The sequence below is a fragment of the Humulus lupulus genome, chromosome 5 (genome assembly GCF_963169125.1).
Source record: "Humulus lupulus chromosome 5, drHumLupu1.1, whole genome shotgun sequence".
NCBI classification, from domain to species: Eukaryota; Viridiplantae; Streptophyta; class Magnoliopsida; order Rosales; family Cannabaceae; genus Humulus; species Humulus lupulus.
In genome coordinates, this window is record NC_084797.1 from 144,186,792 (window position 1) to 144,210,838 (window position 24,047).

At 42.0% G+C, this 24,047-nt stretch overlaps 1 protein-coding gene and 1 long non-coding RNA gene across 2 annotated transcripts; both read right to left on the reverse strand.

Moving 5' to 3' along the window:
• Positions 1-13,880: 13,880 nt before the first annotated feature.
• Positions 13,881-16,330, reverse strand: LOC133779553 (uncharacterized). Its single transcript, XM_062219503.1, has 3 exons — positions 16,118-16,330; positions 14,913-15,194; positions 13,881-14,774 (listed from the first exon to the last, which is right to left on the reverse strand). The coding sequence occupies exons 1-3, from the start codon at positions 16,328-16,330 to the stop codon at positions 13,881-13,883; spliced, it is 1,389 nt and encodes a 462-aa protein (XP_062075487.1).
• Positions 16,331-19,972: 3,642 nt separating this feature from the next.
• On the reverse strand, positions 19,973-21,814 carry LOC133780646 (uncharacterized). Its single transcript, XR_009869472.1, has 4 exons — positions 21,668-21,814; positions 20,922-21,074; positions 20,317-20,781; positions 19,973-20,193 (listed from the first exon to the last, which is right to left on the reverse strand). It is a non-coding gene; the product is annotated as an uncharacterized LOC133780646 (long non-coding RNA).
• Positions 21,815-24,047: the final 2,233 nt, after the last annotated feature.

The following is a 24,047-nucleotide window of genomic DNA, read 5'->3' on the forward strand; positions in this document are numbered from 1 at the left end:
CATACAAAACCTACATCCATATTTCCTTTCATGCTCCTATGGATTTAACAAAATAGAAACATGGAGAATAATTAGAGTACATTGAGGAAAAAATCCATTCCAACAACCAACAACCTATTAAAAAAAAAATAGAGATCATATAAGTCATCATAACAATAACAGGGTTAGAGATCTCCTTTACCTTTCTTGCTATAAATCAAGACCCAAAATGAAAATCACTCTTGAACAACCTAGGGTTTTTGAAATCCATATCAAGAAAAAGAAGAAACAAAACTTGGGATTGAGGGGAAGAACCTTAGACTTAGAAAATTAACCCAAGGATCAAACAAGACAAGAAACCATACCTAGATTTTTTTCAAAACCTTCCTCTTCTTCCTCTCCTTCTTCCTTCCTTTCTCCTTCTCTCATTCTCACGTTCACGATCACTCTCTCCCTTCCTCTCTCTATGGCCGACGGCTCCAATGCACAAAATGGCCTCTTCTTTTTTTTCTTTCCCTTTTATCTAACCTAAGGAAAAAGGGTAAGTTTCCTATTTGTCTATATTTTCATTCATTTTTATTTTTATTTTATTTTCTTAATTGGAGGAAAATAAAGAGTGCATAAAGGATGACTACTCTTTTCCTATTTTAGCTAATAGTCATCCAATTGGCTCACTCCATTTTCAAACCAAAAAGGAAAAGAAATCCTCTATTCCCACTATAGCCTTACACGCCCACATCTCTTTCCTCTTCTTTATTTTTTTTTCTAATTAAATAAAAATAATTCTAATAAAAGGAAATAACGTCCGTAGCCCTATACATCATTGAGTCCCTAAAACAATTGTTCTTAGCCTGATCATTCTGAAAAACCTCAACACATGAATCAAATAATCAGATGACATATATAGGAGTTCATAGCAACCTCAGGATTAAGATCATCGTGTACATGATCATCATTTGATGTGTTTGACTAATACTATGAAACTATGTTTAAAGAAGTATTAACAAATCACATCTGGTCCAGTTCTACATACTCTCAGCATGCAAAGTACCTCCACTAAAGTGTCCTACTACACTAGTAACCCAGATCTAGGTCACATGCATTCATAATACTGGTGGACCATACTAGCAGTAATTAATCTAAAGATTCCATAACTTTATTTTACTGCGAACTATTTAAGTTTATTATCTTAATCTTGATCCTTACTGTAACGCCCTAGTTACCCCTGAACAGTTACGGTGAACCAGAAATTTGACCCGCTACCTGAGTCCTTTGGTTAAAAACGTGTTCTAAGTGTTATTAACAGGCTAAGGTGGAAAAATCAATAAAAAGGAAATGATATATTTTATTAAAATGCATAAAACTGTTCATGGGCCCATAAAATCTTTTACAAGTTATTTACAACTCAAAATGGTCATTGCTGTTTCAAAATTACAAACCCGCCGACCTAAGCGGAAAAAATAGGGTAAACCCCCTAGTTCCTCTGAGAACTCCTTGGCCGTGGTGGTCAAGCGGCCGCATATGTACACATCACCACCTAAGCTCTCCACTCAAGGCTGGGTGAGCTTTTCTTTCCCTTTACCTGCACCACATAGCACCCATGAGCCAAGGCCCAGCAAGAAAACACAATAAAGCATGATATAATATCAACAATGATCATAATAATCATTCAGGACTATCAGTTCAAACAAATAGGTGACAGTCGCAAAAGTCACTAAGTTGGGTACAACTCCCTTTAGCCTTGTGACAATAGAGCCACCGGGGCTTAACAGATAAGTGAACCTTTTATTAGCTTAAACAGGATAGGTGCATGGGACTAGTCACCAACATAACCTTCCTCATGACCATAGAGTCATAACCATGGAACATCGTTCCCTAGCCATGTGACAAACAGTCACCTGGGCCTTAGGCCCTGGCTCTAGTAACTAGTCTTAGACTAGGCAAGCGCTTATAAATTCATCGACCTTAGGGTCGGTCCAGCGTTAATGCCTTAGAGCCATTCAACGCTGATATCGATTAGATCTAATCTTCATTCGGCCCTGCGTTCAAGATGCTTATGCCGTTTCTGACTCTTAGGTCAGTGTCCCTGACTAGTCAGTACCATATACAAGTAATCAACATTCACTAGCATTTAATATGCAATCCATGTCCACATTTATCAATCAACATGCCTCAATAACAATCACACATGCCATATATACATAGGGTGCAGTTTTCTTACCTTCTGTTCGAGCGAGAGATAATAATAAGAACGACTCCTGAGAACGATCGACCTTTTGGTCCTTTAGCGGTTACCTGGTCATAACCAATTATGGGATCCCATCAATAAAATGAATAACAAGGGTTCCCAAACCAAAACCTAGCCTCTGAGACATCGAGTACTACTAAACCGGGTAGTAGGATCGATCTCGAGGCCTAAGGCTAGCATCCCCAAGCCAAAAACTCATTTCTGGCCAAAATGCCACTAAGGGCCGTGACCCTCCTTGGCCCTGCCGCAGCCCGCCCCTCAAACAGAGGTGGCCTCCTTCAGCACCCCTCAAGAGCCGTGACCCTCCTTGGCCATGCCGCGGCCCAACCTACAGTTCAGCCTATTTTCTGGTTTTTTTCTTCCCTTGTGATTTTCCTTGGAACCAACCTTTCAAACCAAGCCAAAACACCACCCAAACATCCAATACAACCCCTAAACTTGATCTACACCACACCCTAATCAAAACCCAAGTTAAACCCCAACAAAAACTTCCATTAATTCCAACTATCCACAACAAAATCACAAGTTGAAACTAAACACCAAAACATAGCAAACCAGGGAACTAGTGGCTAGAAGCTTACCTCAAACTCAGGTTGTGATGCTCTTCAATGGTAGAACACTCTCCCAAACTCCCAAGGTCTACTTCCCAAGCTTGAATCCTCAACAAGTGCTCAAAAATCACAAAGGAAATGGAGGAGAAGGAAGGTACGGGTAAGCTCTTGATCACACTCTGTTTTTCCTCTTCTTCACAGCCAAAGATAGTTTATACTAATCCTAGGGGTGAAAAGACCATTATACCCCTAGGTCAATTAAGGGTTTCTAAAAGCTCCCAAAAGAAAAATTGTCCTTTCCAACCTATCTCGTTAATCATAATTAACGTTCTCCAATTCCCGCTATTCTCGATAATCACAAACACCAATAATTTATATCCTGTTACCCTTTAATTCCCGGTAACGCTCTAACCATTAAAATCACCCCGAGACTCATCCCGAGCCCCGAACTTAAACCTGTTATGACTAGACCGCTAATTAATATTCCAAGACTGTCTTATGCCGAATAGCTCGAAAAAACCCACATTATAATGTGGTCTCAACAACATATCACCGACATGCATACAAATATACAATTATGCCCTCAACGGCCAAATTATCATCACACCCCTGTAATTAAAATGTGGACTCACATGCATGCATTTAACATCATATTATAATATAATTCACATATACATGCATATATTCATTTAATGGCATAATTAAACAAGTATGGCCCCCCACCCTCCTAATCCCGCCATTAAAACACATCAGAGAATTTGGGGCATTACACTTTCCAGAATGACAAAGAACTCAACAAATTCAAATTGCCTATTTAACTGCTTGTAGTTGTTATATTTTGGATTTTGTGGTGAAACATACAAATTTGAAATGTCTAACACATTTCTAGATTAATGTGTTTCCTCCACATTTCTGGAATCTGAATCTGATATCAATCTTTTAAGATTTAATATCTTATTTAAAATCAGTTCATTCTTTGGGATTTTAGGTCTCTGTCTAAATGCACATACATATAATCTCTATTACATTTAAGATACTCAAAACTAAGTCCTTATAATTATTCAATGACTCAATCCATAATGGATTGACAACTGCTGACTATTCCCATCGTTTAGCAAATGTTAATTTGAAAATATAACATTCGTTACATTAAACAGTCTATCACTGAGTTGTAGGAATAACTGTGTCATGTCCTCTTTTCCATTAAAAGAATAAATGGACATTTATTATTTAGATAATACATTCTCCTTACCGGGAAGGCAAAAAGCCTTTCTTGGAATTTTGTAAACTAAAGTATTTAAGCTTCTTATCAATATAAGTTGCTTGAGGCAGAGCCTGAGGATTGTTCTTTCAATCTCTATAGAATTGAATGTACAGAAAATTCTTGGCTTTTCTAAATCCAATATTTAGAAATGTTCAGCTAACCATTTCTTTTCTATTGACGATTCCTCTGCATCATTCCCAGTTATCAGAACGTTGTCAATATTAAGAATAGGAATCACAACAGAATCTTTCTGGTCGAGATCTTCAAATGAGTTTGTCATGTCAGCCATTCCAGTAAAGACTACTTAGACATTCATTTAATTTTAATCCCATAATCCATGCATAAAGCAGTGGATAAGAGTATGTAAACATATTCAAGTTTGGTTGCAGTAGAAGACATCTATTCAAGTAATAAATTCTTCTTTCTGTTCAGAGTCTATGGCTATTAACCTAACTTTAAAAAGTCTGTACTTTCCTCTGCTCTCCTCTTCATCTTGAATATCCTGTTTCAAACTGAAGTTTAATGAACTTTAGTTGATGTTCAAGAATCCAAATGTCATAGAATTCCAATTTCCATATCTACATTCATGGTGTTTCAACCCTTGTTTTCCATAAAAAACTTTTTTATTTCATATACTAGTATGTGAATGAAGTATAGTTAGATTGTGCTACACAATTTAACTATCTTTACATTTGTAATCGAGTAGTTACTAACTAACGCTCTCGCTACAACAATGCTTTATAGAATTTGTGATATTCTTTGGTTTTATTATTGTCAATTATTAATAACTCACTTACTTGACTTTTAGTCATTATTTCTAATACAATTTAACTAGAAAATATAGTGATATAATCATGCTTCACTAAAGTAGCATTTAAAGAGATACAAACTCTTATGTAATATTTTATGATAATTAAATTGTTTCACTAAATGATTTCATGGAAAATTTTCAATTTATTCACACAACCACTTGTGAATCCCAACTTCTAAGTCTTTGATGTTGTACAATCAAACATGTACAGAGTATAACAAGTGTTAAAATTATAAAAAATAATAAAGACGATAATGACTGATCATTATCTATTTAATCTTATCTAATATGATTATATTCCATGTCCAAAATACTAATTATCCTTAGCATTCTAGTTGTATGTGAGTTGGGTTTGAATTCCACGTTCGTATGCAAATTACTTGAATTCCAAATTCGAGTTTAGACTTCCTTTTGATCAGATTAAACAAGTCTCTAAGTGACTTTACTTTGAATGTTGCATACAAATTTCTAGAACTTTTCTTTGTATTTGATCAAAGTTTAAACATATCATAAATAAATGTCAATCAATATTGACTTACTATTTATTATTTATTTTAGCTTTGAACATTAAAAGGTTCAACTTACATCTCCATGTATTAGTTAAACGATTATGTGATTTTTGAGCCTTTATTAGAGAAAGGTCTTTTGGTTAACTTTAATTAATATACTATATAAACAGGGAGAGAACCATTGAATGGTAGCAATCAAATATTGTCTTTTATTTGTTATATGTATCTAATTAATTACAAGCCAATCTCAAAAAATAAATTCACATTTATGTTTCACTTAATTGTGGTTGGAATAAGATGTCTTACTAAATCTATTATTTGCAGAGTAATGAATAATTCATAATTATCATTTATACTCAATGATGAAATAGTGGAAACAAGTATATTTCAAAAAATAACAACTGAATTTATTCTTCAAAATAAATTTTAAACTTGTTCATTCATCAAATAAGGAATCTAAAAATATAGTTTCTAGAAAGAATTATAGAAATACTTTAAAGAAAAAGAACTTAATACAAAGTTGAAAATGAAAAACTAATTTCCATGTCAGTTATCTCTTGGTCTACCAATTTGTAATCCTTTTCTTGTTTTTCTTTCGCATTCTTTTCTTTTCTTGAATAATGTGTTCCTGAAAACAAGTAAAAAATATGGTGGCATAAAAATTTGAATCAACTATTCAAATATATTAAAAAGAGATGAGCAAATCATATTTACCCTTTCTTCTTGCAAACTTCTTAAGTGATCAAAAGAATCTCTTTTGATCTTTTCCAAGATCTCGTATGTAGATCTGAGGTTCACATATCTCAATTTAAGATCGTCTAGCATAGTCTTTAGTATGCAATGACGAGCCAAATAATCAGATCTCAACCAATTCACATATTTTTGATGACTATCATAATCAGATAAAGTTGATGGCTCATCTGGAGGCACATCAATGATTGCATCATACACCTTTAGTTCATCTAGAATTATGTGTATGTTTCTCTACCAAACATCTAGATTGTTGAAGATCAACTGGCACTACTACAAAAAAGACTTTTTAGGACTCGCGGGGCACGAGTCCTCTATTTGAGAGCCTTAAAAACTGAGGTTTTTTAGGACTCACGCTGAGAGTCCTAAAAACTCTTGTTGAGTGCCTTTAAGTAAGTTTTTAGGACTCGCGTTGCGAGTCCTAAAAGAATGTTTTTAGGAATCACAACGCATGTCCTAAAAAATCGGGTTGAGTGCCTTTAAGTAATTTTTTAGGACTCGCTTTGCATGCCCTTAAAAGTATTTTTTTTAAAAAAAAATGCAGCTACAATTTTCATTTTGATTTAAAAAAAAAAAATATCCCTTTGAGAGTCCCAAATGTATTATATATGTTAGATTTCTAAAATTTTCAAAAGAAAATACAACAAAAATAATTTTTTATTAATTACTCAAAAATATAATTTCAATATTTAGTCTACTCAGCTTAAAAAATCATACTACATGATAGTTTATACTACAGTCAAATTCCATCATTACCAAATATTAAACAAGAAATGTATACAAAGTTAGTGAAATATATTTTTGATTCTAAAAACTTCAACTACCAATGTTTGAAGAGTTTGAAAGAGTGTGAGTTGGGCAGATAGAGTTGTAGCTTCTGTTTGAAGAGTTTGAAATTTTCGCTCAAGTTCTTGTATATAGCGAGCTTTCCTCTCCTTTTAGCGAGCAGCAGACTGCCGATTAGCTAGCATCCTTTGTCATATAATGAAAATGTCAAGGGAAGAGAGCATACTTAGAAATAGAAAATTAATACAAGATATGGAACTAAAAATATAGTTGTGTTTCACCAATAATGCATGGATCTATTTAGTGCCAAAATCTAAGTAATTCAGAAACATCTCAAAAGAATCATATTGCCCTCAACTTGTTATCCAAAACCTTTTTACAAAACAATACATTTAATTAATTGCCTGCCAAAGATCTTATCCTATAAAAGGTTATATAGCATGAAAATTTCATCGAACTTTCGTAGTCCCATCTTTTAACTAGTGTTATATTCTTTTTGCTAAAAGCTAGGAAATCTCTATGATGATGGCTACCTTTTCACGACCTCAATTGCTACCTACAACCATTCAAATATCAATATAGAACAAATATTACACTATTACATCATCTTAGATGCTAAATATTATAAATCATATTTTCAGCAGTATCTAGCCTAATTCAATAGTTAATAAGCATGATATAAAGCAGTTAATTCACTATATTCTTTACTGAAAAATGAAACAAGTGTTGACAGTAAGAACTCGTCAATGATTAAAGGTTAGAAAACTTTGATCGCTATACTACGGAAAGCTTTGAATCAGATGGAAAGAACTTGAATCAACAGAAAGAAAACCAGAGCAACAATGAAACAAGGATCATATATTTCTTAAGTCTCTTTCATACAATCAGTTTTTCAACCCCTTAACCTGAGGGGTTGGAGCCTATTTATAGGGGGGCTCTATTGGCCCCTGATACAAACAAGTCCCAGGAGACAGGGACGTACACAGGTACTCTGATAGTGTAGTGGCTCAGGGCGTAGTGGTGTCTACCCTGATAATGCCAGAGTCGTGGCCTAGGATATAGTACTGTCGGCTCTGGCGTATGGTCGGGGGTGTTCAAGTGGTACCACTACTCTTCGTACAGGTCCGTACTGCCACTACTCCTCAGATGCAGATGACAGGGCGTGCCTCTATTCTCTTCACAACCGTACGCCCCGTGTCAGTACACGTGTCCTGTACCCGGTCGTCCTCATCAATCCCCGTTTGATGCCCAATGTTCGTTCGGTACACCCATTAAGTGTCTCTAAGTGCTCCTCATGCCAATGTCAAGGAGGCTTCAACCTACATGTGTCATGAGAAGCCAAGGCGCTAGGAGTCGAGGCTGGCCTACGCAGGTCACATGGAGGCGAGGCTGAGGAAAGGGCGGTGCAATGAGGCCACACCTTTGCATAGCGAGGCTGAAGACACGGGCAGCGCAACGAGACTGCACCCTCGCATAGCGAGGCTGCCCCTCTTCTCCCCGGGTGTAGGCGTGGCGAGACTCGGGACACGGGCGCCGCAACAAGGTCACACCCTCGCACAGCGAGGGTGTCTTGCGTAGCGAGGCTGAACTTCTTCTCCCGTGTGCAGGCGAGGCGAGGCTCAATGCTTAAGGGGATGGGGCGCACGTAGATGGCCAGCCAGGAACCCTCGCATAGCGAGGGTGGCGTTCGGATTGACAAGCGGCCGAGGGCCCTCGCATAGCAAGGGTGGCCCTCTTAGCCTAATTCCCTCAACACCGTGTGACGTCCTTGTCCCCTTGTGCGGACCATAAGTAGCTTTTAGGATGTCTCGTAGTGTAGAGCTTCACCTGTGAATGGAGTTCACAAGGGAAAAATTCCCACATTTACACTTCCCCCCGAGTCTATAAGTACACTTTTAAGTGTGTTTGTAGACTCTCTCTTTTTCTCTTTCTTGACATGTATGGCCAACTTTGGGGGACTTAGCCTTGGAAAGTTTCCCAACGTCGCTCGAGAAATACGAGGTGAGACTTGGAGTTGTGTTTCTTTATAATGCCCCAAGAAACACAACAACCACCTAACTCTTGGGGGATCCATGAAAATTCCTAAGATTGCATAAGGGCCAATCATTCTCAATTGCGGATCCCAAGGTTACCCATACTCTTGATCTCCACCATTCATAGGGATATAGATCCAATGGCTAGGGGGCCTTGACTTTCCTTATAAATACCCCAAGGCTTGAAGCCATTTCTCCACACCAAGACTTGCCTAGCCTAGTGGCATTCCCTCCAACTCACTTTCAAGAGTTCAAGGGTTCTATCCTCCTCCAAAGCATTCTTGAGGTAACCTTTCTTTTATTTTCGTTATTCATCTTCCTTTTTTTTTTTTTAATATATATATATATATTTTAGCTTTGCGGTGACGCTGGGCATTCTCTTGCTCCTACGGTCTTGCCCCTGCTCCTACGCAAGTCTATCCTTGCACCCCTTCAGCTTCATATTCCCACAGGTATGCCTCCTTCCTCTCTTCTTCCTTTTGTTTTGCATTGATTACGCGAGGGTAGAATTAATGGTTGCACGACACTCATTCTTCAGAGTTTGTCATTCTTTTCATATAGCCTTTCCAGTACCCATACATAGGCCCTTTTCTTATACCCCTCACACTCATGTTGTAGATATAGGGTCACCCTTATGCGTACACGCCCTCGAGTCTTAGCTGGTCCATGGCGTCTAGGCGATGTCCCGAAGGTCCATCCAATGTTGAATTTATTGAGTTGTCATCCTCTGACTCAGGGGTCGACGCACATAGACCCTCTAACCGCGGGGGTGTGCGGGCGCTATACCTGTGGAGACTGTCCTACCTCAAACATAAAGCGTGCAGCCTGGAGAAGGAGCTAGAATCCCACCCCAGGGACGCGGGTTTTGGTCTCTCCCCCCAGCAAGCGACACACATGTCCCATCTACAATCAATCCTCCAGGATTGCCTTTATGAAATTGCTTGCCTAGAAGAAAACTTGCCCCCTGAGCCTTTTTCCTTTTGTCATGACGAGTCTCCTGATTGTAGGGATTCCTCCTTCGAAGGCGGTAGACGTGAATTGGTTGAACCAGAGTTCCTTTCCATGGTTCCGCCCGTGCTTCCTCTCCTATCCCAGGTCTTGCGCCCTAGGGTCAAGCAAAGCGCTGGTAGACATAGGACGTGTGGGGGATCTTCCAGGACCCTCACAAAGTCTATTGCTCATAAACTGCCTATCTTTGTCCAGGTACCCGAGATGTCGAAGAGAGCCTTGGACACTTCCGATGAAACTGGCAGGTCCACACTTACCCTGAAGAAACTGGGCAACATGCTGAAAGCTCATAAGTTAGCATTGAATCTCAAGTTCGTTATACTAGAGCGCAAGGAACGCGCGTCCGCACCGCCAAAAGGGTTCGTGACATTCAGCGATTCCATAATCCGATCTGGTGGAGCTTTGCCACTTCACCCTTTCTTCATCAAAGTGTTGGACTACTTTGAACTGGCGCCACTACAATTGTCCCCCAACTCCTGGGTGATGCTTAGCTGCCTATATGTGCTGTACCGTCAGGTGTACTCTAGGGGGCCTTCGATAAGCGAGGTTCATTACTTCTTCACCCTGAGGGAGAATACATCGGCCCCCGGGTTCTACCAACTCCAGGAAGCCGTGACCCTTAAAGGGAGTTCCCTCGTGGAGGGCTCCATTTCCAATAAGGGGTCGTGGAAGTCAGACTACTTCTTTACTTATAGTGGGCAGGCCTGACACTTTAGCTTCAACACCCCACGTAAGGCTATTCTCACTTTGATCCCATATATCAGAGGTTTCTCTTATTACTCGACTTCTCTCTTTTTTTTTTTTTTTATAGCTTTTCTAACTGTTGTTATTTTTTTTCGTTTGATGGCAGGTCTCTTAGGGGTTGTTGGTCCCAACTTGAAACGGTCGGCTCATGACCGAGTAATACAAATCCTGGCCCTGTCGAAGGGATGCAAACAAGCCAGCGCCCTTTTCACAGAGAGCAATCTCCTCTTGCACGGGTTGCTGACCCCAGACCAGACAGTTACCCTATGCTCCATTTCATCTGAATTTGAGGATCCACGCCCCGCGTCACCTGACCCCGCATCACCAGTCCCTACGGGTCCATGCCCTACATCACCCGACCCTGCGGGTCCACGCCCTACATCACCCGAATCTGTGGATCTACCCCCAGCGGCACCCGTACTTGAGAGTCCGTGGGTATATGGTCACGATGAAAGAAATTATGATGAAGTAGCCGATAAGGATTATGTCTACCCCCCGGGCGACCATATGGACATTGAGGAGACCGTGGTGTCTGAGAACTACTCCTGCTTGTACTCTGCTGCTGGCAGGGCTAAGGGTGTAGCCGATGATGGTAATACTGGCGGTGCTACCTTTCGGATGTCGCCGTCGACGCCTGGCGGCGAGTTTGCCTTCGATGCCCCTGTCCCTTGCCCTTCCGTGCCTAGAAGGAATTTTGTCATTCCTCCTTTTGATGGGGCTCCTTTACCCCCGAGGAGGTATCCCAGGCGGGCATCTACAGGCGCCTCTTTACCCAAGGAAACGACTCTGCACTCTTCTGATCCCCGCACAACTGCAGATGGGTCAGGGCCTTCTCGGTCCCCATCCCTGCCAAAGCGGGCCTCGGCAGGCACTCACGCCTCCCCCGGCCCAGCTGATGTTTCTATTCCTGAAGATCATCCTCTGGAGAGCCAGTATGGGGAAGCCATGAGCCATCATCTGGGAAACTTTCCCAAAGGTGAATGGGGGACGCTGTACAATGTCCTCGAGGCTGAGCTAGAGAATGCCTATATGCGAGCCTCCCTACAGGTATTTTTCGTGATACTTGGTTTATTCATTTATGATGGTCATATATATACTTTTTACATTATTTCTGGTATATCATCTGACCCTTGAGGCTTTGTTTCATATCCTCGCCCTCACTCAGGCTTCCATCTTGAGTCATCGGCTGCTTGCCTCCCACTCTTCATTGGCCCAACGATTGCAACATGAGCTTGAGGAGGCACTGGGGAACCTGTCGGTGGCCGAGACTGCAAAGGATGCCTTGTCAAGTCAACAGGCCGAGGCAATGTGCCAGAGGGACGCCACCTTGGCCCGGGCTGCATCAACCTCTCATACCAACGTTCAGCTAGAGGCTACCATCCAAACCCTAAATGGGAGGATCCCTACGCTCGAGGTTGAGCTTGTGAACGCTGAGAATCGCATAATCAAGAAAACGTTGCATGCTGTCTGGAGGACTAACCCCACCGTGGACCTATCTCCTTTTGGGGACTATGCCGTCGAGAAGATTTCTGAGTGGAAGGGTCGAGATGGAGATTTGTAGGTTCCTTTGTACTCAGTCTATGTATGCTTTTGTTATGTAATCCCTCGCACCATTTCTTCTTCTTCTTTTTTTTTTTTTAATCAAACTTAAGGGGCTCTGGCAAGTCCCTCTTATTACTATTGTTCGTGGATTACATATTTTTCCTTGATCTGATGGCGATAATCTTTCTGGTGCACCTTGATTATACTTGTAAGGACACGTTAACCCGTTGGGCTGTTGGGGTCCTTTTTTTTTTTTTTGCGCGCGCTTGTTATTTTTTTGCGAGAAGCGTCCTTCTCGTCGTTATACCTAGTACTATTTTTTCAAGGGTCCCTTGTAAGACCCTTTTTGGCTAGCTGGCTTAATGGCCGATCTAGACTTATCGGGTGATTCCCTCCTTACTGCCTCACCTCTTGGGGTGTCGGCCTTTAGTTAGAGGTCATCCTATTAAACTGTTCCCTTGATATTCATAAGGGTAGCTAATCCTTTTGAATATAAGAGATTTTTTTTTTTAAACTCGTGTTGTCCTACCCCCCAAGTACCTGGTGAGATTTATCTTGGCGGGGACTTTAGTTGATGCTCGCATAAAGAAGTAAGTAACATACGAAGTGGTGAACAATTTCATTCATAGCAGTCAGATTACAACGATATATAAATAGATAAAAGGCTTACATCTACTTGGGAGGTTATCTAGGTAACCTCTTTGATTCTCGTCTACTAAGATAGCATAACCTGCAACAAACTAAACACAGCTACTGCTTGCGTTGGGAGTGGAAGTCTTACTGGTAGTACTTCCTAAGGTGTTCTGCATTCCACGCTCGAGGTATGACGGTGTCGTCCATGCGCGCCAGCTTATAGGTGTTTGGTGGTATGTACTGAGCGACTTGGTATGGCCCTTCCCAGTTTGCCCCAAGTACCCCCGCCCCCAGGTCTCGCGTGTTGGGGAGTACTTTTCTTAATACCAAGTCGCCTATTCTAAACATTCTCTCTCGCACCCTCGAGTTGTAATACCTGGTTGCCCGTTGCTGGTATACCGCCACCCTCATTTGCGCCTTTTCCCTTCTCTCTTCCAGCATGTCCAAGCTTTCGGCCATTGCCGCATGGTTGACCTGGTCCTCGTATGCCTGTATCCTGTGCGAGTTAACCTTTATCTCAATCGGGAGGATAGCCTCACATCCATATGCTAAGGAGAAGGGGGTCTCTCCAGTGGTAGTGCGTAGAGTGGTTCTGTAGGCCCAAAGCACGTTCGGTAACTCCTCGACCTAAGCACCCTTCATCTTCTCTAGTTTTGTTTTTAAGTTTCTCTTTAGGACTTTGTTAATGGCCTCCACCTGCCCATTGGCCTGTGGATCCATGACGGCCGAGAAGCTCCTCCTTATGCCCCTTTCCCTACAGTATTCCTCGAACGTTCCCCCTTCAAGTTGAGTGCTGTTGTCAGAAATAATCTTGTAGGGTACTCCGAACCTGCAGACAATGAATTTGTTGACAAAGGTAGTGATATGCTTGGCTATTATCTTCACTAGAGGTTCTGCTTCGACCCACTTGGTGAAGTAATCTATGGCCACCACTGCGTACTTCGCTCCACCTCTCCCTGGGGGGAGGGCGCCAATCAGGTCTATCCCCCAGACAGTGAAGGGCCAAGGGCTGGTCATGCTGGTCAAGTCATTTGGGGGTAGTTCGCATGCCTTCGGCATTTGTCACATTTCCTTGCGAAATCATTAGCATCTCTCTCCATGGAAGGCCAGTAGTACCCTTGCCTCATGGCTTTCCGAGCCGTGGATGGTCCACTTGCATGGTTGCCACATTCACCCTCATGGATTTCATACAGCACCTTCATAGCTTCTTCCTCATCAACACACCGCAAGAGTGGCACAGAAAACCCCCTTTTGTACAGGACCCCATCTACCAAGCTGTATCGGGCTGCCTTGTAAACTAGTCTCCTAGCCTCCCTCTTGTCTGTTGGCACCACTCCATCCTTCAGATAGTCTATAATCGGGCTAGCCCATGACTCCTTCGGGGCGTTGACCATGTGAACGTCTGGATTGGCAATGCTTGGCCTTGGTAAGTATTCTACAGGCACTGATTCGAGGGTATCTCCATCTCTAGTGGAAGCCAGCTTCGCGAGGGCATCAGCATGGGTATTCTTCTCTCTCGGGATCTGCTCTATGCTATATTCCACCAATTGCTCCAAATAACTTCTTACCCTTTCCAAGTATGTAGCCATCTTGGGTCCCCTCGCTTGGTACTCCCCTTTCACCTGGAATACCACCAACTGTGAATCACTATAGATGTGTAGATGTGTTACCTTCAACCCCTGGGCCAATCGCAGTCCTGCCAGAAGCGCTTCATACTCTGCCTCATTGTTCGAGGCTTCGAATCCAAACCGTATTGCGTAGTACATCCTCAGTCCTTCGGGTCCAGTCATCATGATGCCTGCTCCAGATCCTCCTTCGTTGGATGCCCCATCCACATGCAGGCTCCATCCCTCAAAACTCCTTGTCTCCCTTTCTGCAACTGACTGCCCCTCTTCTTCACTTCTTCCTTCACTCGGCTGACTAGTGAACTCCACTATGAAGTCTGCGAGCACTTGTCCATTGATGGAAGCTCTCGGGGTATAAACGATATCAAATTGACTCAACTCGATCGACCATTTCATCAGTCTTCTTGAGGTATCAGGCTTATGCAGGACCTGTCTCAGGGGACTATTAGTGAGAACTTCGATTGCATGAGCATGGAAGTAGGGTCTTAACTTCCTTGAAGCCACCACTAATGCATATGCCAACTTCTCAATCTCAGGGTATCGATTCTCCGCGTCCGCCAGCCGCTTGCTGATATAGTACACGGGTCGTTGATGCTTCTTCTCCCCTTTAACCAAAGCCGCGCTTACGGCATGTTCGGACACTGCCAAGTACAAGTATAGCTTTTCACCCTTTTCAGGTTTTTCCAACAGGGGTGGCTTCCCCAAGTGCTCCTTCAGCTTGATAAACACTTCTTCACACTCTTCATCCCAAGCGAACTTTTTGCTCCCTTTTAGGTTGTTGAAGAAGGGGAGGCACTTGTCAGTCGACCTCGAGATGAATCTATTAAGGGCCGCCACCCTTCCCGTTAGGCATTGCACCTCCTTCTTACTCTTGGGTGGGCTCATCTCTATCAAGGCCTTTATCTTATTAGGATTAGCCTTGATGCCTCTGGAGTTGACCATGAACCCTAGGAACTTCCCTGAGGATACACCGAAAGTGCATTTGATTGGATTCAGCTTCATTCGATATTTCCTGAGTGTGTCAAACATCTCCTTAGGTCCTTGTTGAGCTCTGCGACATTACGGGTCTTCACCAGCATATCGTCAACATATACCTCCATGTTCCTCCCTATCTGGTTAGCGAACATCTTGTTGACAAACCTTTGGTAGGTAACACCCACGTTCTTTAACCCGAAGGGCATCACCTTGTAACAGTAGAGCCCTCTATCCGTTATAAATGACGTATGCTCTTCATCACCTGGGTTCATAGGAATCTGGTTGTACCCGGAGTAGGCATCCATGAAGCTAAGTAATTCATGCCCAGCCGTCGCATCCACCAGCTGATCTATCCTCGGGAGTGGGAAACTATCCTTTGGACATGCCTTATTTAGGTTTGAGAAGTCCACGCAGGTCCTCCATTTTCCATTCAGTTTTGGGACCAGCACCGGATTCGACACCCATACAGGGTAAAATGACTCGCGAATGAACCCATTGGCCTTCAGCTTGTCTACTTCCTCCTTCAAGGCTGCGTACCTCTCCGGGTCCAGTGCTTGTCTTTTCTGCCTAACAGGCCTTTCCTCAGTGGAGATATTCAAATGGTGGCACATGACACTAGGATCTATTCCCACCATATCTTCGTGACTCCATGCGAATACATCTAGGTTATCCTCCAAAAACCTTATCAGCCTCTCCTTCACGTCATTCTGAAGACTTTTTCCTACCTTCAATTTTCTCAACGATTCCTCCATTACTTCAACCTCCTCTATTTCTTCCACAGGTTCCGCCCTTGATTCCTCCACGGTTCTGGGGTCTAGCTCCTGCGGGCTTCCAGTGGGTGTGCGTGGTGCCTCGTGTATCACCATGGCCATCGGTTCTCGTGGTTTCACGGATGCACAGAGGGAGGTGTTGTAGCACTCCCTCACTTCTCTCTATTCTCCCTTCATACTAGCTACTCCTCCGGGAGTTGGGAACTTGACGACCAAGTGATATATGGAAGTTATCGCTTTCAATTCTCTCAGGGATGGTCTCCCCAATACCGCATTGAAAGCTGACACACAATCCACAACGACGAAGTTTGCCATGACTGTAGTCTGTCGGGGTTGCTCCCCCATGGTTAGTGCCAATTCGATCATCCCTAGGGGTTGTATCGAGTCCCCCGTGAATCCATATAGGGAAGATTGGCAGGGCTTCAAGTGGCGGATGCCCAGCCCCATCTTTTCCAAGGCGGGACGATACATGATATCCACTGAGCTGCCATTGTCCACCAGAACCCGATGCACCCGCATATTGGCCAACTGAACCGTCAACACCATAGGGTCGTTATGGGGGTAGTGCACCCCCCGTGCGTCCTCCTCAGTGAAAGTGATCGAGTCATTTTATCCTTTGAAGCTTTTTGGAGGTCGCTGTTCCAAACTCATGACACAGGGTGGTGGACTTCGCCTGGCTTCTCTAGCGTACCGATCTCATCCTCTGCGGGAGTCTCCCCCGAACCCCGGACCTCCGAAAATAGTTCTCACTTCTCCCTGAATCTCTGGAGCTCCTCTTTGCATCTGAGTCGTCACTGATTCATCCTCTGACTTTGGCCTTTCTCTCCTAACATATCGGCCCAGGTGTCCCCTGCGGATGAGCTCCTCAATTTCTTCTTTCAAATGAATACACTCTACTGTGGTGTGACCAATATCCTTGTGGTATTGACAGTATCTACTGGGATCCTTTTTGGACCGGTATTTTCTCATTTGCGGGGGCTTCTTGAAGGGAACCCGCTTTTCGTTGGTGAGGTAGATATGCTCCCTTGTATCTGTCAGGCTCGTATAGAAAGTATAAGCCGTTTGCCTATGGTCACTGCCCCGCTTGGGCTTTCTATAATGATCATCCCTCGACCCTTCGTACGTCATCTTCTTCTTTGCTCCATTCTACCCTTCATTAGTTGGGGGCTTTGCAGTGGACTCACACTTTCTCGCCTTTAAGTTCGCATGGCCATCCTCTACACGAATATACTTCTGCGCTCTCCCGTAGAAGTCATATAGGTTTGTGACTTCCCTTTTGAGCATATTATCCCACAATTTGCTTCCTAGATGCACCCCTGCGGTGATGGCCATTTTTAACTCCCTGCAGGTCAAGCTCCCCACTTTGGCTGCTTCCATGTTAAACCTGTGGAGGTAGCTTTTTAGACTCTCATTTTCACCCTGTTTTACATTGGCGAGGCTGGTGCCCAGCATTGTATAATCACGCACGACATGATGTTGTTGGAGAAATTCATCTGAAAACTGTTGCCAAGACCTGATGGATCCTGGTCGAAGTCTTTTAAACCATTTGTACGCTGGTCCTTTCAACATGAGTGCGAAACAGTGGCATCTAGCCCCGCTACTAATCCACCTTAACTTCATCAAGTCATTGAATGCGTCTAGATTGTATTTGGGGTCGGTGCTTCCTTCATACGGGGTCATATGAGGCTCCTTGAAGTTGGCTAGGAGTCGGATGGCTTGGATTTCTTAGGTGAAGGGCGATTCATGGTTGAGCTCCTCCTCAAGGCTTTGTCCTCCAGACGCGGTGAAAATCTTACTCCGTAGGCTCCTCATCTCTGTATCGAGGTCTTGCCTCCTCTTCTTCAGGGAGTCTCTCAACATGGACGGGTTGACATCTTCCTTTCCTTTGTCGTCCCAGGGGACAGTAGGAGGGGTAGTCCTCTTATCCGCCCTCTTCTTGTTGAGCTCTTCTCGTAGATCCGAGGGCGTCCTGTTTGAGGTGACCTCGATGTCGTTGCGAGAGCCAACATTGTTCCCTTGCCCTGGCCCCTGGGGTGGCCTCGATGGTCCGGGATGCTCATGCGGCTTCTCCCTGGGGGTATTACTGGTGGAGTGTCTGGTCCTCCCGTCATCTATCGGGACAGTGGTTTCCTGACCTTTCTCTTTCCTCTTGGGCAGGGTCACGTTCCGCTTACCTTGCAACAGGCCATTCAGCACCTCTTGCATGTTCTCTAGGGTGGTCTCCAGCCTTTGGTTCTTACGGTGCAGCTCATGAATCTCCTCTTCATAGAAACGAGATTTAGAACTCGAGCTCATGGAATGGACCTGGGGATGTTTATCATGTCTACGCGTCGAGGGGCCCAGGTCCTGCCAGCCGGAGTTCGGTACCTATGGTGGTTTGGGAGGCAGGAACTCGTTGGCATTCCCGGGTGGTGCGGTAGTTGTCCTTGGAGGATTCTCACCAGGCGGGATGGCCGGTGATGAGGCCTCCCTATCATCCTCGTGAACCTCAGGGTCCCTTGGGGGCTCCATATCCCTGGGTGGAGGTGGATCCTTCATGGAGGCCTTCAGCTGAACTCCATTAAGGTGGACTTCCACCTCTCGTGGCTCCCTGAGTCGCTTTGAACGCCACGACATTCCTTCCTGCTGGGAGTAATGATAGAACAGTAGCTTGGTACTTAGGTTCCCACAGACGGTGCCAAACTGTTGATGGTAAGAACTCATCAACGATTAAAGGTTAGAAAACTTTGATCGCTATACTACGGAAAGCTTTGAATCAGATGGAAAGAACTTGAATCAACAGAAAGAAAACCAGAGCAACAATGAAACAAGGATCATATATTTCTTAAGTCTCTTTCATACAATCATTTTTTCAACCCCTTAAACTGAGAGGTTGGAGCCTATTTATAGGGGGGCTCTATTGGCCCCTGATACAAACAAGTCCCAGGAGACAGGGACGTACACAGGTACTCTGATAGTGTAGTGGCTCAGGGCGTAGTGGTGTCTACCCTGATAATGCCAGAGTCGTGGCCTAGGACATAGTATTGTCGGCTCTGGCGTATGGGCGGGGGTGTTCAAGTGGTACCACTACTCTTCGTACAGGTCCGTACTGCCACTACTCCTCAGATGCAGATGACAGGGCGTGCCTCTGTTCTCTTCACAACCGTACGCCCTGTGTCAGTACACGTGTCCTGTACCCGGTCGTCCTCATCAATCCCCGTTTGATGCCCAATGTTCGCTCGGCACACCCATTAAGTGTCTCTAAGTGCTCCTCATGCCAATGTCAAGGAGGCTTCAACCTACATGTGTCATGAGAAGCCAAGGCGCTAGGAGTCGAGGCTGGCCTACGCAGGTCACATGGAGGCGAGGCTGAGGACACGGGCAGTGCAACAAGGCCACACCTTCGCATAGCGAGGGTGCCTCGCATAGCGAGGCTGAAGACACGGGCAGCGCAACGAGACCGCACCCTGGCATAGCGAGGTTGTCCCTCTTCCCCCTGGGTTTAGGCGTAGCGAGGCTCGGGGCACGGGCGCCACAAAAAGGTCACACCCTCGCACAGCGAGGGTATCTCGCGTAGCGAGGCTGACCTTCTTCTCCCGTGTGCAGGCGAGGCGAGGCTTGATGCTTGAGGGGATGGGGTGCACGTTGATGGCCTACCGGGAACCCTCGCATAGCGAGGGTGGCGTATTCCCACATTTACAACAAGCATACATGGGGTTTCCCAAGCAAGAAAAAAAATAAGTCATTTAGTTTTTGGAGTGGAAAAAAAATCTATCAACAAAAGTTTTTCGTTCTTTAACTACTAATACATGTGTGACACCATAAAACTATATGTTATCTCATAAATACCTCCCTCCTAGTCCCAATGGAGTGACTAATAAACCTCTTTCAATATGTGGAGGGAAAGAGAGGCATACTTGGTTTCAAATATGTATCCAAGGAAAAAGAGTTCATTCCAGAGTTGTCTGATTATTTTGTAGGCAACCCTGTATTAACACAAGTAATTAAGTAAAAAATTTCAACACTCAATAGCTTTGCAAGTTGCAATGGCCACAATTAGCAGAAAATCACTAGTTTCCATATATCTCAAGTTCATATGTTGTGCTTACTTCAAAACTAAGAGAACAAAACTAACAATTGTATCCAAATTACTTCAAATTAGGCCCTACAAAAGACATAAAAAATATCAAATATCAGCCCATAAAAAAAGAACATAATATGCTTGTACAAAAGAACTTTCAGAGACTACTCTACAAGCTTCATGTGAGGTCAGTAAGTAAATCAACGAGTGTACGACTGTTTTATTATGTACAAAACCAAATGCCCAACTTACATAGCCAAAAATATTATTGCCATGGTCATTTCAACCACTCATATACCATAGTTCCCCTCAATGTTTCCTATCAAGTAAAGCAAATTTGACTAAAATGTAAAGAACATCAAAATAAGAAATTCTCAAGTTCTAATAACAGGACCCTTGTACAGCCCTCTCCGAATCACAAAATTGTTAGGAGGTTGATGTTCCTCTAACCATGTCACTTCAGGAGTTGTAACTCCATCCAACTCAAGACTACCTTCATTCCAATAAAGAATAGACTCAATGAATTATAATTGAATTAATCTTTCAAAGTTAAAGCATTCGTACTTCTAACAAGGTTTCAGAAAAATAGAATTTGACTGCATTACTCAGTAACAAAAATAAAGCTTTTATTACCAGGAAAATATTTTCTTGGAGATGTTCGGAAATAAGTGCAATGTCGCCCAATTTCTGAAGAGTATGTAGGTGATAGGATGTCAAATATGGCACTGGGGGTCATCGCTCTGAAACAATGGATGTTGCCTCCACTTGTTGGATAAAGTATTGTTGCTGGACATGGTGCTAACATTTCAGTATCTCCGAATCACAAAATTGTTAGGAGGTTGATGTTCCTCTAACCATGTCACTTCAGGAGTTGTAACTCCATCCAACTCAAGACTACCTTCATTCCAATAAAGAATAGACTCAATGATTTATAATTGAATTAATCTTTCAAAGTTAAAGCATTCGTACTTCTAACAAGGTTTCAGAAAAATAGAATTTGACTGCATTACTCAGTAACAAAAATAAAGCTTTTATTACCAAGAAAATCTTTTCTTGGAGATGTTCGGAAATAAGTGCAATGTCGCCCAATTTCTGAAGAGTATGGAGGTGATAGGATGTCAAATATGGCACTGGGGGTCATCGCTCTGAAACAATGGATGTTGCCTCCACTTGTTGGATAAATTATTGTTGCTGGACATGGTGCTATCATTTCAGTATCTCGAACAAGCTTTGTTGGTCTAGTTGCACATAATTAAGTATAACTTGTAGATGAATTCCAGTCAAGTGAGCAGAAAAAATGGAAATGGAAGTCGAGAAACAGATAAAGAGAGTAAGACTACATTTGTTCATTTTACCAATTATAGATGCAAACCAATTACCTCACTGGAAACATCATCAACAGTTAGAATCCAAGAAGAGGAAGAAGAAAGAAACAGAAAAAACCAAGGCAATGAGCTGATTATTTATTATTTGGTTTAACCCCGAGCCCCTGCCGCTGTACAACCCGACCCCGAGCCCCCTGCGCCATCGAGCCCAGACCCGAGACCCCCCACCCACCGTCGAGCCCAGCCCCTGAGCCACCAATTGTTGCCGTCGAGCCCAGCCCCGAGCCCCTGCCCCTGTACGTACAGCCCGACCCCGACCCCGATCCCCTTGTCGCCGTCAACCACCATCCCCCGAGCCCCTGCCGCCGTACAGCCTTCTCCTTTTATTCTTCTTGTGGTTTTGCGTTGTTGAGAAAAAATAATGACCTAGGTGTCTATTATGATATTTGAGGTCGAAAGAGAGAAAATAGGGAAAAAATATTTATGTTTCAGATTTTTTTTTATTTAAAAATTTTCTTATTTATTTAATTACAAAAAAACTGATATCTAATATATAAATTCTTTTTTAGTTAACACAATTTTTTTATTTAAATTAAAAATATCTTGTGTGTGACTGAAATAAATCCCCAAATATGTATTTTAACCCTATATTTTCGAAACAATGAGTGTTTTTATGCTCTTTTACTTAACAATTTTAAGAACTTGCTTTGCGAGTCTTTAATACTCTTTTAGGACTCGCAAAGCGAATATTTAAAATTCACCATTCCTAATTTTTCAGCCAATGTGTTTTTAGGACTCGAAAAGTGAGTCCTTAAAGACTATTAAGGACTCCCAAAACAAGTCCTTAAAATTGTAAAGTAAAACACTCATTTTTTAGCCGAGATTTTTTTAGGACACTCATTGCGAGTCCTAAATTGTGTTTTTTCAAGACTCTCAATGAGTGTCCTAAAAACTCTATAAATATTTTTAAGGACTTGCATTTATGTGTGTGTCCTAAAAAAGTGTCCCATAAAGGGTATTTTGTAGTAGTGTGATTCTTTTTCATTTTGAGGTTCTTGATCAGGATTAAGAGGATTAACCATTGTTGCTGGAAATAAATAAATAAAATATAAGGAATTAAAACATATAATAAATATAAGATTTTATTTGGAAAAGTAAATATGATGCATGAATGCAACATATAAAAACACATAAAAAATATATACTAATCCACGATAAATTAATTTGAAAAGTTAATGGACCACCTTGGGGTAGGTCAGACTAACTCCAAATTAATTTTGAGACAAATCTCAATTTCATAAGTGAAAACTTAAAATCGCCTTTTTCTCTTTTGACTTATGAACTACCGCTAGTTTGGTCAAGATGCACTAGTCGTGCTCAAAAGCCTAGATACACCTTTGGAGTGTAACCCATTATTTTCAATCAATGACTTAGCTCAAGAGTGTGCCTTAGGGTCAGTCAAACTTGAAATACATCACTAATTATATTCTCATAAGAGAAGTCAACCTTGAGATAAAATAAACATATTCGGAAGCCTTTTTTTAGGGAGGCTGCAAACGGAGGCGACACAAGGCCCTTCTTATGCCTCACGGTGTTCAACCAATAATGGAGATCATGTGACTTATTGTCATAACCCCCTTTCCCACTCGATATTTTGGAAAAGTGTGTTTTTTTTCACAAAATCAATATTTTTTTTAATTTAGTTGTAAAATAAATTTAATTATTTTTACCAAATGATATTATATTAATTACTAATCTAATTAAGCAAAACCAAAAACAAAATTGTGCCCTTAATTCTAATTCTAATTTTGCTTTAACTAAGAGAATATCATTTTTATTTTAATAAAACATTTTTCATTAAAACAACAAATTAAACAACTTTAATTTTGATTTACCATATTAACTAATTTAAGACTAAATTCATTATTATATGAATTATCAAATATAAGCATATAACAATATATATGACGTTCTTAATAGCATATTTCTACACGAATGTAATGCATGCAAGTTGTATACTGTGTGGGTATATGATTGACATGTTATAATGCACGACAGAATATAAAACATTTTAATCACATTCAAACATTTATAATAAATAAATAAAATAAAAGCGGGTATGGTAATCTTTGGGTATTTATAGAAAAAATTACAACACTTGCAAAAATATACATAAAAATGTAACCTAGACTAACTAAGGCTTGATAAAGAACACTTTGATCTTGAACCTTGAGATGTAGTCTTGTTGAGCCAATGCCACCCTTTTTCCATATCCATTTTGAATTATACAGCTTTTTAATTATTTTAAACAAACTTTTAAAATAATTAAACTTTGAGTTTTAACACATAAAAGTTTCTAAGGCCCAATTTGAATTTGGGTAATTTAATTAAAAAATTAAAATTCAAGAAAATTTTAATTAAAGCAATTTTAATT

Excerpts from the sequence above, each read along its gene's own strand:
- LOC133779553 (XM_062219503.1), bottom strand. The coding sequence starts at position 16,330 with ATGGCCATGGTGATACACGAGGCACCACGCACACCCACTGGAAGCCCG. Across the intron at positions 15,195-16,117 it reads TTTTGGAGGATAACCTAGAT|GAGCACTTGGGGAAGCCACC; the intron begins GTATTCGCATGG and ends ATCAAGCTGAAG. Across the intron at positions 14,775-14,912 it reads CTAATAGTCCCCTGAGACAG|CCGAGTGAAGGAAGAAGTGA; the intron begins GTCCTGCATAAG and ends TTCACTAGTCAG.